At 40.2% G+C, this 14,426-nt stretch overlaps 1 protein-coding gene across 2 annotated transcripts in view; it reads right to left on the reverse strand.

The window, feature by feature from the left end:
- Psme4 (proteasome activator subunit 4) overlaps nucleotides 1-8,814 on the reverse strand; it is a 117,134-nt gene extending 108,320 nt beyond the window's left edge. For both annotated transcript variants that reach the window (XM_051178757.1, XM_051178756.1), the window contains exon 1: nucleotides 8,365-8,814. In XM_051178757.1, coding sequence (XP_051034714.1) covers nucleotides 8,365-8,606 — 242 coding nt within the window. In that variant the 5' untranslated portion in view covers nucleotides 8,607-8,814. The remainder of the gene's footprint in view (nucleotides 1-8,364) is intronic.
- Nucleotides 8,815-14,426: the final 5,612 nt, after the last annotated feature.

Consider the following 14,426-nt stretch of genomic DNA (forward strand, 5'->3'; position numbering starts at 1 on the left):
CTTGTTGGAGGAAGAGTGGCACTGTTAGGGTGGGCTTTGAGGTCTTCTATGCTCAAGACATTCCCCAGTGTAGCATACTACTTCCTGTTGCCTGCATATCAACAGGCAGAAGCTACCTCTCCAGTACCATGTCTGCCTGCCTGTTGCCCTGCCATGTCCCGCCATGATAATGGAGTGAACCTCTGAAGCTTACCTAAGTGAGCCACCACAATTTAATGTTTGCTTTGTAAGGGTTGCCATGGTCATGGCGTCTCTTCATAGAAATAAAAACCCTAGCTAAGACACCAATTAATTCCTACCTCAGGGATAGACATGAGCCTTCAGGGAGTAGACTTCCCAGAATAATAGCTAGGAAACCTTCCTCTTTTTCCACAGACATATAGTTAATTAAGAGGATCTTGGTGGTCTTCAGGAAATTTTGCTCTAACAACGTTTCTGTAACTACCCAGAGTTTTTGTTTGTTGGTTGGTTTGGTTTGGTTTTTGAGATAGGGTCTTACTGGCCTTGACTGGCCCGGAACTCCATATGTAGACCAGACTAGCTTCAAACTCAAAAGATTCCCTTGTCTCTGCCTTCAAGCTCTAGTCTTTAAAGCTGTATACCAAACACACCTAACTCTACTCATTTGTTTTTAGAAATCATCTCAATATTTAGGCTGGGCTCAAACAAAACTCCAACAAAGCCAGGAGAAAAACTATAGGTATTTGGTCCAAATTCCAGGTTTATCACATTAACTGGTGGATCTGACCAAGTTTAAGTAGCAGTTAAATAAAGGATTAATGACCAAATTTATTGGGAGGTGATGAGCAATGAACGCAAAATTAAATCCTATAACAGTTTTCTATCTCGCTGAATTGGTCTTATTCTATAGTTCTTCCTGGCCTTCTTCCTCAGCTCTCAGGTAGCTGTCTCTACAACAGGCCTGTGCAGGTTTTGCTTCAGAAAAACATTTTTTGGTTTGGTTTTTCAAGACAGGGATTCTCTTTGTAGCCCTGGCTTTTCTGGAACTCGCTCTTACACCAGGCTGGCCAGGGATTAAAACACCCCTATATAAAAGTAAGTCACAAACAGCCCATCCTTAATTAGTAACAAATGTGTCTTAATGATTATTTCCTCATCTTTTCATCCTGACTTCTTATGTGGAAATTATATGATGTAATGAAAATGCAAATGAAATTCTGCAACTATCTCGCATTAAAAAAAGAAAGACATGGGCCAGGGAGGTACCTCAGCAGATAAGAGAGCTGGACCACCAAGCCTGATTTGGCTGGCTGAGTTTGATCTCTCAAGCTCACCAGCTCCTGAAAATTGGCCTCTGACTACTTCTCCTGAGTGGGAATGTGGAACTGTGTTGAGAAAATAAAATAAAAAGATTATTTTAAGTGAAAAGATCTTAAAATGAATGTTCTTGGGTTAAAGCTATGGATTAATGACAGAATAGAGCACATCCAAACACACAGAACCCAAGATTCTATATCAAACAGCAAAGTCCTGACTACGGTAACAATGGGGTGGCTCATGCTTTTTATAAACCTCAGCCTCAGGAGGTTGAGGTAGGAAGAGAGCTGCCAAAGGGTGAGTTTCTGGCCAGCTGGGGACTACAGTTTGAGATTATGTATCAAAAGAACATAAAATACCTACCCTATTTATAATCCATGCAAGAGGTAACTTTTCTCCTGCTTATACAGATAGTGAACTTCATCTATTACAAGTTAACAAGTTGTCATTTTGTTTGCTAGGGCTTCTGCAAGTATTCTTCTGACCTTCAGAATACAAGCTATACTAAGTAAGCTCTTTCAGAGGCTCAGTGATACACTTGCCTAGCATGCCCAAGGCTAGATCCTATTTACTCACAGCATAGGTAAATTAATCCATTCAGTCTTTAACAATCTTCCAAAATGCCAGGTCAGTACCTCATGCCTTTAATCCCAGCATTTGGGAGGCAGAGGCAGGTGGATCTCTGTGGAGGCCAGCCGGGACTACAGAGCAAGATCCAGGACAACCTCCAAAGCAGTACAGAGAAACCATGTCTTGGGGAGGGGGGTCTAGGAGGGGAGAAATCTTCCAAAATAAGGCTAGAAGCCGTTTTTTTCAGAAGATCAGGGTTCAACTCCCAAAACCACATGGTAGCTCACAATTGTCTGTAACTCCAGTTCCAGGGGATCCTTCGCCTTCACACAAACATCAATGCAGATAAGATAAAAATAAACATTTTTTTTTGAAAAAGAGTCTTCCAAAAATATCAACTCCACTAAAAAAGCCATTTGAGTGGAGAAACAAAAAAAATATATAACTGCCAAAAATATGAACCCATATTTATGTTTATACATTCTTGCTGTAGAAACCTTCTATTTCATTGCTGACTTAAATAAAAAAAAAAAAAAATCACTAGAAAATGAAATGAAACTCCTTTTGAAAACATCCCAGATTGCTGACAATATTCCACTGGACAGCCTACAAGAGAAGAACATGAAACATTTCCAACTATTCTTGTTTACAGTAGAATACTATTCTCATACCTATTTCACAGCAGCAATGGTTATTAGGTTGGTTTTTTTTTTTTTTTTTTTTTTTTTTTGTTCGTTCTTTTTTGTTTTGTTTTTTCCTTAAAAATAAAAGTCTTTGTTACCTCCTGGTCCATTGCCACATGAAATACAGCAGCCATACACTCCTGTCTCAAAGGACAATGCTGCTACTCCTGCTTCCCCACATTTCCTGCCACGAAAACCTAAAATCCCTCTGAAACCATGGGCCAAAATAAATCTTACCAACCTTAAAGGATTTACACACACACACACACACACACACACCTTTTTAAACTTTCATAATTTTACTATTTTTATTTTATGTGTATGGGTGTTTTGTCTACAGTTAAGGCCAGAAGATCAAAGTCACGTATGATTTTGATGGAGCCATCTTTTACCCGCTCCCTCAAGACGTTTTAAAACTAAAGAACATGTCTTTGTTATACTTTTATCTCAAATGCTTAGAACTCAGCTATTGTGAAATACAAGCAAATTAGCCAAAAAGGGTAGTTATTCAAATTTAATGATACTACTATAAAATTTTTTAATAATCTAATAATTCAATAATCTAAATGGAATATAACTAAATGACTAAAAGTATAATTTATTTTAAAACTCAAAAGATTTATTTTTAAAAAAGTCTAGATGAAGTTCAGTAATAGAAAACCAGACTAGCATGTTTTTAATGAGGCCTCGGGGCTCAATCCCCAGCACTGAGGGGAGAGAAAAAAACAAGCAAAGTCAAATTCCTTGATGTAACCAACATAATCTACTTTAATGAATATCACTCCTAAATACCCCTTTGGGGTTGTGAAACACTAATTTTTTTTTTTTTTTTTTTTGGTAACCAGACTGTCCTTCAAACTCTTTGGTTAAAGATATACTACACACACCCCACCCCACCCCCCGTTTCTCTGTATAATAGCTCTGGCTGTCCTGGAACTCCTTTGTAGAACTCACTGAGATTTGCCTGCCTCTGCCTTCCAAGTGCTTCAGATATACTTTCTTTTGAACCCAGTATTAAAATGAATATAAACTACCATTCACTTTTTAAATTTTGAATGTAACATTAACAATTCCTTAGATTTGCTAATGTTTGGGTTACAAAGAACAAAAAACTAATTCTAACAATGAATACCACTCCTAAATGCTGGGGGTAGAAGGCTGAAGAAGTAAAAATAATCCTCACAGTACTAGAGGGGAAGATATGCACACAAAAGCATGAAAATTCGGATCAAAAGAGAAATACTGAGCATAGACCAAATATGGAAATAGCCAAGCCAAGAAAGACCCCAAAAGGGAATCTGTGTGCTGATTTTAACACTCCAGAAACCAATACAAGGGGCTTTTGTTGCTGCTGCTTACTTTGTTGTTTTCATTACTATGTTCTTAACTTGCTGTTAGTACAAAATAACAGTTGGTTTTCTATAAGCTTCAATGTGGAAAACAGAAGAATTACAAGTTTGAATTGACAAGAGGAGAGGGAAGAGAGGGGAACAAGGTGCAGCACAGCAGACAAAGGTACAAAAGGGCTGGGTAACCAAAATGGTAGAGTTATGTAGGGAAGAGCAGTCCAACCCACTAGGCTGGAGACTTCAGGACACTGTAATAAGCGGGGGCTGAAGGATGGTGGGAGAACCTGATGGCCACGTTCACTTTGATGTGTTAAAGAGGCACTCCAAGCCTTTACTTCCAGGGTTGGAGACCTAGCAACTACAAATGAATTTGAATTTTTCTCAAAAGAAAGTTGACAATTAGAAGGTTTCAGAAGTTTTTGCTGAAAAGCACCTTTCTTGCCAGGCAGTGGTAGCCCACACCTTTAATCCCAGCATTCAGGAGGAAGAGGCAGGCAGATCTTTGAGTTCAAGCCCAGCCTGGTCTACAAAGTGAGTACCAGGATAGCCAAGGCTACACAAAGAAACCCTGTCTCAAAAAATAAGAAAGAAAGAAGGAAGAAAGGAAGGCAGCTCTCAATTTTATTGTTTATTTATTTATTGTGCAGCTCAATGTGATGTCTCATACTCTATAACCCACTACTCAGAAGACTAAAGCAGGAAGAGCACTGTGAATGAGTTTCAGGCCTCCCTCATCTACAGGGTGAGCTCTAAGGTATCCTGGGCTACAGAGTCAGCATCTTTATTCAAATAGTCAAATCAAGAAAAACTCATCCACTTCAATAAGAACATGTACTTCAGAGTGGAAGTATAACTGTGGTAGACCACTTGCTTAGTATATGTGTGACCCAGCCAAGGTGTGTATGTATGTATATGTATATGTATATGCATATGCATATGTATAACAAAGACATGTTCTTTAGTTTTAAAACGTCTTGAGGGAGCGGGTAAAAGATGGCTCCATCAAAATCATACGTGACTTTGATCTTCTGGCCTTAACTGTAGACAAAACACCCATACACATAAAATAAAAATAGTAAAATTATGAAAGTTTAAAAAGGTGTGTGTAAAAAGGTGTGTGTAAAAATCCTTTAAGATTGGTAAGATTTATTTTGGCCCATGGTTTCAGAGGGATTTTAGGTTTTCGTGGCAGGAAATGTGGGGAAGCAGGAGTAGCAGCATTGTCCTTTGAGACAGGAGTGTATGGCTGCTGTATTTCATGTGGCAATGGACCAGGAGTAACAAAGACTTTTATTTTTAAGGAAAAAACAAAACAAAAAAGAACAAAAAAAAAAAAAAAACCAACCTAATAACCATTGCTGCTGTGAAATAGGTATGAGAATAGTATTCTACTGTAAACAAGAATAGTTGGAAATGTTTCATGTTCTTCTCTTGTAGGCTGTCCAGTGGAATATTGTCAGCAATCTGGGATGTTTTCAAAAGGAGTTTCATTTCATTTTCTAGTGATTTTTTTTTTTATTTAAGTCAGCAATGAAATAGAAGGTTTCTACAGCAAGAATGTATAAACATAAATATGGGTTGATGATTGTTGGTATATATAAAATGATATTCATTATATTACTGTTCTCTTTTGTATGTTTGATATTTTCCATAATAAAAATGTTCAGAATCAACAAGATGGTTCCTCAGGTAAAAGCATTTGGCAAGCAACCCTAAAAACTTGACTTTGATCCCAGGAAGCCACAGTGGGACAGTAGGAGGGAGTCCATTCCTTAGAGTTGTCTTCTGACTGCCACCACACATACACAATAATAATAAAATAAATAAATTTTATTGAAAATGTATGAGGTTAAAAAAAAAAGTCTTTTAATTAAAAAAGTTATTCAAATTAGAACCAAAAATGAGGTTCTGGCACAAAGACCCATTTAGCCAATAAAAAGGAAACTGGCTATTTTTGAATTGCTGGCACTTGGGAGGTGAAAGCAGGGGTCAGGAGTTTAAGTTTGAAGCAAACCTGTCTCAAAAACAGAGGTTAGGCTAGGCATGTTATTTCTTGTCAGTAATTCAACAATTTGGAGGTACAATCAGGTAGACGAATGTCATCCCACACCAGCCTGATCTCAAGGTGGTGGTGGTGGGGAGGGATGAGGGGAATCACAACTGGTTTATATGAAACCCTCCAAAATTAACAAATATTAAAATAACAGATTATCAAAGCAAAAATAGTTTCTAGGAATTATTTAGCCCACTAAATAATTTTCATTCACAAGAAAACAGAAAGGCATTTTTAAGTAGCACATTTCCAGAGTTGGTGGGAAGAATGAATTTTCTATTACTACATTTCTTCTAGGAAATACTAAACATGATCACTGCTAAATGCTAAACAATACACTGGGCTTTTAAAAAGTGTGGGGGGGGAGGGGGCGAATCACAACTAACAGGCACCTTAATATGACTTAGAATGGAAAAAACACCAAAGATTACAGCATGCCCTATCAAATTAAAAATGTCACATAGCAATGCAGTTCCAAAAATGGGTTTCCAGCATTTAACCATCATCCCAAAATTATTCTATCTGATAGCACTACTTGCAGGCTATTCACATAAAAAAAAAAAAAAAAAAAAAGTTATGCAGTTCCAAAAATGGGTTTCCAGCATTTAACCATCATCCCAAAATTATTCTATCTGATAGCACTACTTGCAGGCTATTCACATAAAAAAAAAAAAAAAAAAAAAAAAAAAAAAAGTTAACAGCTATCTAAACAGCAATACTGCCTTACATACACCATATGGTGTATCTCCATTGTATTTTTAGCCCTTCCTTAGTAATGTTACTTCAGCCAAAACAGTAACAAAACCTTGTGCTATTTACCAAACTCATTAAGCAGAAATTGGAAAACCATTTAATTATGCTTATAAATCCAAACTGGATGTTTTCACACATTGGCATATTGTACACGAAAAAGAAGTTGATTATACCCTGTGAAAGCAATATTCTTTGGCAAGTCTATCAAAGCGATTTTAGAAAGGTCTACACCCCAGCTAACAAATTTTATTTTTAGTGTGCTCAAGTTACATCAACACCTAGGGTAAAACGTGAAGAAGCATTTAAAATTTAACCACATAAAAAGTGGGTTTTCTTTGGTTCAATTGATCTCCACTTTTATGGATCTTTAAAAAAATCTGTCAATCTTGACATTTTATGGTCACTCTAAGAAGAGCAAATTAAGTGTTTCAGTTTTTACATCTTTTAATTAAAAGAGGGCTATTTCCACCCTCTCAGGGAGTACGAAAAACCTGTCAGAGTACCCCTAATAATTAGTACATAAGAATTATCCCAGGGGCGGTACAGCCGACAATTGCATTATAAAACCCTGAGTCATCACCCAGTTCACTCAGCAGATTCTGGTAAACAAAATGCCCTGTGTGATCACTCACGGGTAACCACATGCATAAACATACAGTCTCAAACAAAACAGCAAAATTCTTACATAAAGTTCTGCCACCATAAAGGTGTATATAAAGCAAATGATCTCTCCAAACGTTTTACTCCAGCATTACTTTTCCCTAGCTCTAATTCCGCTGGCACTGTAATCTGTAGTTAATGTACACAGAATAAAAACGAACTCTGAAATTAAGGTTAAGGTCGTTAACATTCATCTGACCAATTCAAAAGCACACATTCCGCAAAGCCCTGGGACAACCTGAAAGCGTTTTTTTTTTTTTTTTTTTTTTCACTATTTCACTTAGAATCAGCAAAGTCTCGACCGAGGAAATGTCACAACCGGAACATACGCTTTCCTAGGATTCTAAGACAACATTCTCAACATCAACGTCTACTGAACCCGAGAATGAGCTGATCACCTATTTGAAATCAATCGTTTCAATTAAATCCAGAGAAGCAACACCCCCCCAAACAAAACAGAGACAACACACAAGACACACAGACAAACGTGCGGAGGACCCCCCCCTCCACACACACACACCAAACAAAGCAACACAGACAACACACAAGACAAACATGCACGAGCGCACACACACCCCAAAACCTCTTAGTCTCCTCTCCCTACGGCCTCCTTCCCACTCGCAATACGGTTTAGGAGATCGTCGGGGAAGGAAGAAGTAGAGGAAATACAGAAGTGAAGTCAGGAGCTGCTTCCCCAAAGACAGGACCTCTCTACCCTGCAGAGATATTCGCGCAGAACTCCAAGGAGAGCCAAAGGAGAGTTCCTCGCTCTGTACCGGAACCCCTGAGGTTCCCTAAAGCCCGACAGGTGAAAGAAACGACCAGAACTCTGGCCATGAGGGGCGACCGGCAGTACCCAGAAGTCCCGCGCAGAAAGAGCCAAGAGGCTGGGGTGCCTCCCGGGGTCGGCCGCGGCCCTGGAACCCTGCACTAGGCCAGCGTTGCCTGAACAAAACAAAGTTGAGCAGCCGCAGCTCAAACAAAGAGAGCGGCCCGTCCGCAGCCTCGGCCAACTTACGTAGAGAGTTTCCGGGTCCAGAAGAGGCTGCCCGGCCACAGCTCCTGGAGCTGCACAGCCCGGCCCAGGTTGCTCTTGATCTGCGCCAGCTGCATGTCGGACTCCGCGTCCAGCCGCTCGGCGTAGGGCAGAAGCTTGTTGTACACGATCTCCTTCTGAGGCACGAAGGCCCGTGGGCCCAGGCCCGGCCGCCCGCCAGGTTCGGGGGGCTCCCCGCCGCCAGCCCGCTCGGGTGCTTCCATGAGCCCGGGGCCACCCCCGGCCCGCCCCCCGGCCCCCGCACCGCTGCGGGCTCCGCCTCGTCCGCGTCGCGTTGCCCTCGGCCCGACCGCTGGGCCCGACCGCTGGGCTGCCCGGCGCGCTGCTGGACTCCGCGCGGCGGCCGGTTCGTTGGCGGTGGCAGCGGCTGCTCTGCCGGGCCCGCTCCGGCTCGTCTGGTGACGCTGCAGCCGCTTGACCCAGAAGTTCCGGAAGGGCCCAAGTAACTTCCGGGGAGGGGCGGGGCCTCGAAGGAGAAGCAGAGGTGACTGGGCGGATCTCTGGAGCCAGGGGAATGTCCCAGGCTGGTTTCGCAAACATCGCGTGAGACAGAAACAGATCCAGTTCTAGGATTTTCCAGGTGTCCAATAGGTTCCAGTGGCACGGGATCCAACAACTCTGCATGCGGAAAACCTGCTCTTCTGGGCCAGTTTATGGAAGAGCGGCCTGTTTTCCCAGCTAGGGGAGTCGGGGGAGGGCGGGGGACGACGACGCAGACACAGTGTGATCAAGAATGCAAGGCCTGTCTCTGCTAGGTAGTGAGTTTGAGATAACTTGGCTACGTGAAACACTATCTTTAAAAAAACGTTTATGAAAGAGCCTACATACCTTGAAGTACCCCGCATTCCTCTGTCCCTTTCCTGATATACTCCCTGGCCACTGTCATTCAAAAGAAAATAGTTATTCAACAAATAGTTGAACTATTTTGTGTCTCATCCTCCCATGTAAAGTTTTAAGAAAGCCTAGTTCTGTCCTTATGGACCTAGAGGCTGGGGAACTAAAAAACAACACTGGTAAATACTGTATATGCTAGATTTCTGGGAATTCTAACTCAAGGCATATCACTTTTCTAGAAGTTAATTTTCAGTTAATATGTAAAGTTGAGTGCAATGTGGTTTAGATAAAGAAAGGAGGAAGATAAATCTTTCAACCCACAGATAAGTTGAGGCTGCAGATTTGTTTTCTAGTAATTCACAATTCAGAAGAGAGTGAATGCATTGAAACTTAAGTCATAAATGCTGTGTACTGAACTTGACCCTAAAAGTAACAAGAAATTTCTAAGTCAGGGAATCACCTGTCATCCCAGCATTTGAGAAGTCAAAGAGAGAGGACTGTTAATTTAAAATTAACCCGAACTAAAGAAAACAAAACAACAAAACCTGAGCATAGTGGTCACACCTGTAATGCTAGCACTTGCACCTGGGAAGCAGAGGCAAGGGGTTTGCCCAGAGATAAGGCCAGCTGGTTGCATAGCTCAAGTGGTAACCCACTTAGTACGCTGGGCGGAACCTTGAATTATTCCATCTCTGGAACTTCCAGAAGGTATTTTACAAATAGAGTCATTGTCTCATAATTGTCTAAAAATTGATAAGCCTAAGAGAAACATGATAAAAGTTACTCTTGTTTCTTTTAAGTTTATTTGAGACATGGTTTACTGTGTAGCAATGGCTATTCTGGGACTGCTATGTAAACCAGCCTGACCTTGAATCTTGGGCAATCCTAGAACTGCTGCAGCATACCTGAAAAAATTTTACATAAAAATGTTTTAATGTGGATGACTGGAAGGAGCTGACTTTCTTTTTGCATTTTATGAGTCCTAGGAATCAAACTCTGGTTTGGCTTCATGTGCCTTTATTAACTAAGCCATCTCACCTGCCCAAAATTTCCATTTTTAAAGAACCTTTCTGGCTCTGTGAAGAGACTGCATTTGGGAACGGAGGATCCTTTAAAAAGATGACATACTAAGTCAGGTATCATGCATGCCATGCATGCCAGTAATTCTAGCACTGGAAAGGCAGATAGGATAGCCACAATTTCAAGATCACTCGAGTCTATATAGATGCTGTCTCCAAAGCACCCATCAAAAAGGCATAATAAGGACCAGGATGTCAGCTGAAATTATTGGAAAAAAATATCAACAGAAAGGTCTGGGCTTGAATGTGAGGAATAAAAGATAGAGTGATGCTAGAAGTCTGGCTTGGGAAGGTGGGTACATAATGAAAGCCCTTTGCAGAAAAGACACCAAACAGAAACATCTTTGGAGACAGCAAGTGTAGTGAATATGTGAACATACGTGTGTGTTGAGGGGGGACCTCAGCTGGTATGTAAATGATCTTGTAAGTATATAGGGAATGTGAAAAGTATGAAAAAAACAGACTTCTAAGGAAACCCACACTTAAGAATGGGCAGTTTAGCAGGGCAGTGGTGGCACACACTTTTAATTCTAGGACTCAGGAGGCAGAAGCAGCCTGATCTCTGAGTTCAAAGCAAGCCTGGTCTGTGTTTCACTTTGTCTCTTGTGGGCTGTGAGGAAGGAGAGAGACAATCCTATGGGTCCCAAAATCTTTAATACTTCATGACATAAGCAGATGATGGATCAGGGCTGCAGGACAAGAACTCAGGAGCCTTGCTTCTCCTGGCAGTCCCAAGCCAGGGAAGAAGTGTGGTTTATAAGCACAAAAATTGCCAAGTTACAATTTTCACCAAACAGGAGGCAAATTGGGGTCATTCCTTGTATGTTTCAACATTGTCAACCCACACAGAATGTAAGCCTTTCAATCCAACCAATCATATTCATTTTTTCTTTCTGTTATTAGGATAAGCCATAATGTTTTGAAGAACTAAGGGACATAACATGCTGTTTCTATTGTCAAAGGAGGAGTTTGGTCAGCTATTGGAAGTTTTTCTGCTTCCCATTTCACCCTAAGGGTAAAATGGAGTCTGAAGTCAAAATGGTGGTTCTTAGGCCAAGGTATTTTTTGTATGCTCCCTTCCATCTACAGAGCAGTCAGGAATGCACAGATCAACCCTGTCTCAGAAAAAGTGGGGGGCAGATAAAGGAGAAGTGGACTACTAGGAATATTCATTCTAGAGAAGAAAGTGGGAGCTGGAGATGTGGCTATTGACTTAAAAACATGTGCTGTTTTTGTGGGGATTAGTTTGGTTCCAGACTCACACATAAACACATAATTGAAATATAAAAGTTTTAAAGAGAAGCAATAAGAGGTATGAGTACTTCAGGGGGAAGAAGTGATCAATTCTATCCTGGATAGCTGGCAGGCAAAATGGTATGAAATCTCAGACAGATACTTAGAATAAAGAATTTATTGATAAAACAGATAGGAACAGTTCAGTGAGTGCAGAGGTGGAATGTGACTGCAATGACAAGAACAAATGAAGTGAAACAGTGAGTAAATATAGATAACTTTTAAAAATTGTTGTAGACAGAACAGGAGAAAGAGGAAAGAGAAAATATGGAATAAAAAGAACCTTCCCATCTGACAAAGGAAGAAATGTTATATGTGTTGGTGTTAGCTGCCAAGTGGAACACTTCTCTTCTCAAAGCAGTGCTTTATTTGCTTATCTCCATGAGTTCTCTAAATACAGACCATAAGTTGGGAATATTCCAGTGGTTGAAATTTATATTGAAGTCTAAGTGAAGAGAGAGTAAAGAACTGATAGGGTGAAAATAGAGACATGGATGGACTGTGACTAGAGTTTTAGTACAAAACTGGAAGCCCTAGTAAGCTAGGCCTGACACCCACTCCAGTGTGACAGCAAAAGGCACTAGTAATGGTGAAAAGCAAAGAAGAGGAGATGGAGAGATGTTGTTAATTCCATTGGGATTAGACAACTATCACAATTGTTGAGCCAAATTTGAAAGAAGCTTGATTAAATACCAGCCAGGACCATACCCAGAATTTCCAAATTATTGTCTTGAATTACATTAGTGTAATGCTTAATAAAGGTAAAGCCCACAAGGCTCTGTACTTCCACCTTTGTGAACAATAGCTCCAGCATTCCAGGAAGTTATCTGTCATTGGGCAAGTAGGACTTACAGGTTACAAGCACAGTAATTTAAACTTAAAACATAACTTTAGTCCTCACAATGGCTCAGTGGATTAAGAGTACATGCTGCTCTTCCTGGGGACCTGAGGTGAGTTCCCTGGTCAAAACTTGTCTGCAACTCCAGCTCTTGGAGATTTGATGTCATCTGGTCTCCTTAGGTATCCACATACAGCCACATAAATAATAACTTTAAAAAAAGAAGAAGAATAGGGAAAATATATAATCCACATTGCAAAGAAGAACAAATAAATAAATTCAGTGTCAAGAATTTTTAGATTTGAGCATAAGATTTTTATTTTTAAACTCCAAGACAGGGTTTCTGTGTAGCTTTGGCCCCTGTCCTGCAACTCCCTCTGTAAACCAGGCTGGCCTCTGAACTCACAGAGATCTGCCTGCCTCTACTTCCTGGGATTAAAGGCATGTGCCGCCACCACCTGGCTGAGCATAGGATTTTTATTTTATTTTATTTTATTTTATTTTATTTTATTTTATTTTATTTTATTTTGTGTATGAGTTGTCAGTAAGGAAAATATGTAGGAGGGCAGGGGCCAGGAAGTATGCACAATTAAACAGTCCTGGTCCAGGTTTAGTCTGTTTATTTCCTCTCAGATCCTCCATTCTCTAGGGAGGACTATCTACTTTTTGCTTTGCTGTGTAGCCAGTCCATCCTAAGTTCTTATCAGTGAGGATTTGCTGTCCTAGGAATCCAAAGAGTTTAAGACAGTGGCCCTGAGGAAATGCTGTAGGTTGAGTAGACAGACACTTCCTCCTGATTGTCATGGCTATGCACAGTCAAACAGATGCCTGTGTAGAGACAGACACAAAATGAAAGTAGAAGTACCAGGCTTTCATCCTGCCTTTGGTTACCTGTGGTCTCAAGGGATACAAAAGCTGTTTGTAAATGCTTACTACAAACTTCAATCCTGATGAGACAATGTGAGGATTAGCTGGAGCAAAGTATCCAAAAAAATTTAAATGTTTAGATTTCAGGTGTTAAAGGAGTTCCAGATGATGGTGTCAAAGCTCCCTGAGGACATATATCTGAATTGAAAACTAAAAGAGGAAAAAAAATAAATAATTTTGGAGTTAAAGATACAAAGTTCCTTTATATTATTCTATATCAAATTAGACAGTCCCATTGTGGGCCCAGTGTGATAGCTCACACCTTTTATTCCAGAACTTTGGAGGCAGACACAAGCCGGGTTTATATGGAAAGAGTATTTCAATTTTTTTGTAATTTTTTATTTTATTAAAATACCTGCAGGCAAGAAAATGGGAAGTCTAGAGCTTCTGAGAGTGACACAGATCAACTTATCATTGCAGACAGTAACCAAAAGTCTGGAATGATTTTTTTCCAGCTGTTTTTATCTCTTGGAGGTCAGGAAATGTCAGCAAAGATAACTCTTTATCCTTTCAGCCAACCCTAAAGACGACTTTGGCTTCTTATCACAAGCCCTCAAGGCAGCAGAGATAAATTACTTATAAGAACTAGATGATCTATCTATCCAAAGAATCTTTGTGTGTGTGTGTGTGTGTGTGTGTGTGTGTGTGTGTGTGTGTGTGTGTGTGTTATTTGTTGGGTAATAGCCAGGTTGTACTAGACATAGCCCTAAGCCACAGAGAATTGCTAAGTCTCAGCCTGACTTTTATGCTCACCTGTAGAAACAATATTTCCTGGTAGCAAAATCAACTTATCTGGCTCGGAGTTAAAGCACAAAAATAGCTATAACTTCATGATGTATATGTATATATATATATATACATATACATCATGAAGTTAAAGGTGTATATTATATACAGATGTAGACATATATATATGTTAATGTCAAACTTGTTCTCACCTCAAGGAAATTGAGTGACATCCTGGAGCTGAGTATGTATGACCATGGCCTGGGATACCAGATTCAGGATTCCCCGTGTTCCACTCTGAAGTTAATTGGTTACATAGATATTTT

The sequence above is a fragment of the Phodopus roborovskii genome, unplaced genomic scaffold, assembly GCF_943737965.1.
Source record: "Phodopus roborovskii unplaced genomic scaffold, PHOROB, whole genome shotgun sequence".
NCBI classification, from domain to species: Eukaryota; Metazoa; Chordata; class Mammalia; order Rodentia; family Cricetidae; genus Phodopus; species Phodopus roborovskii.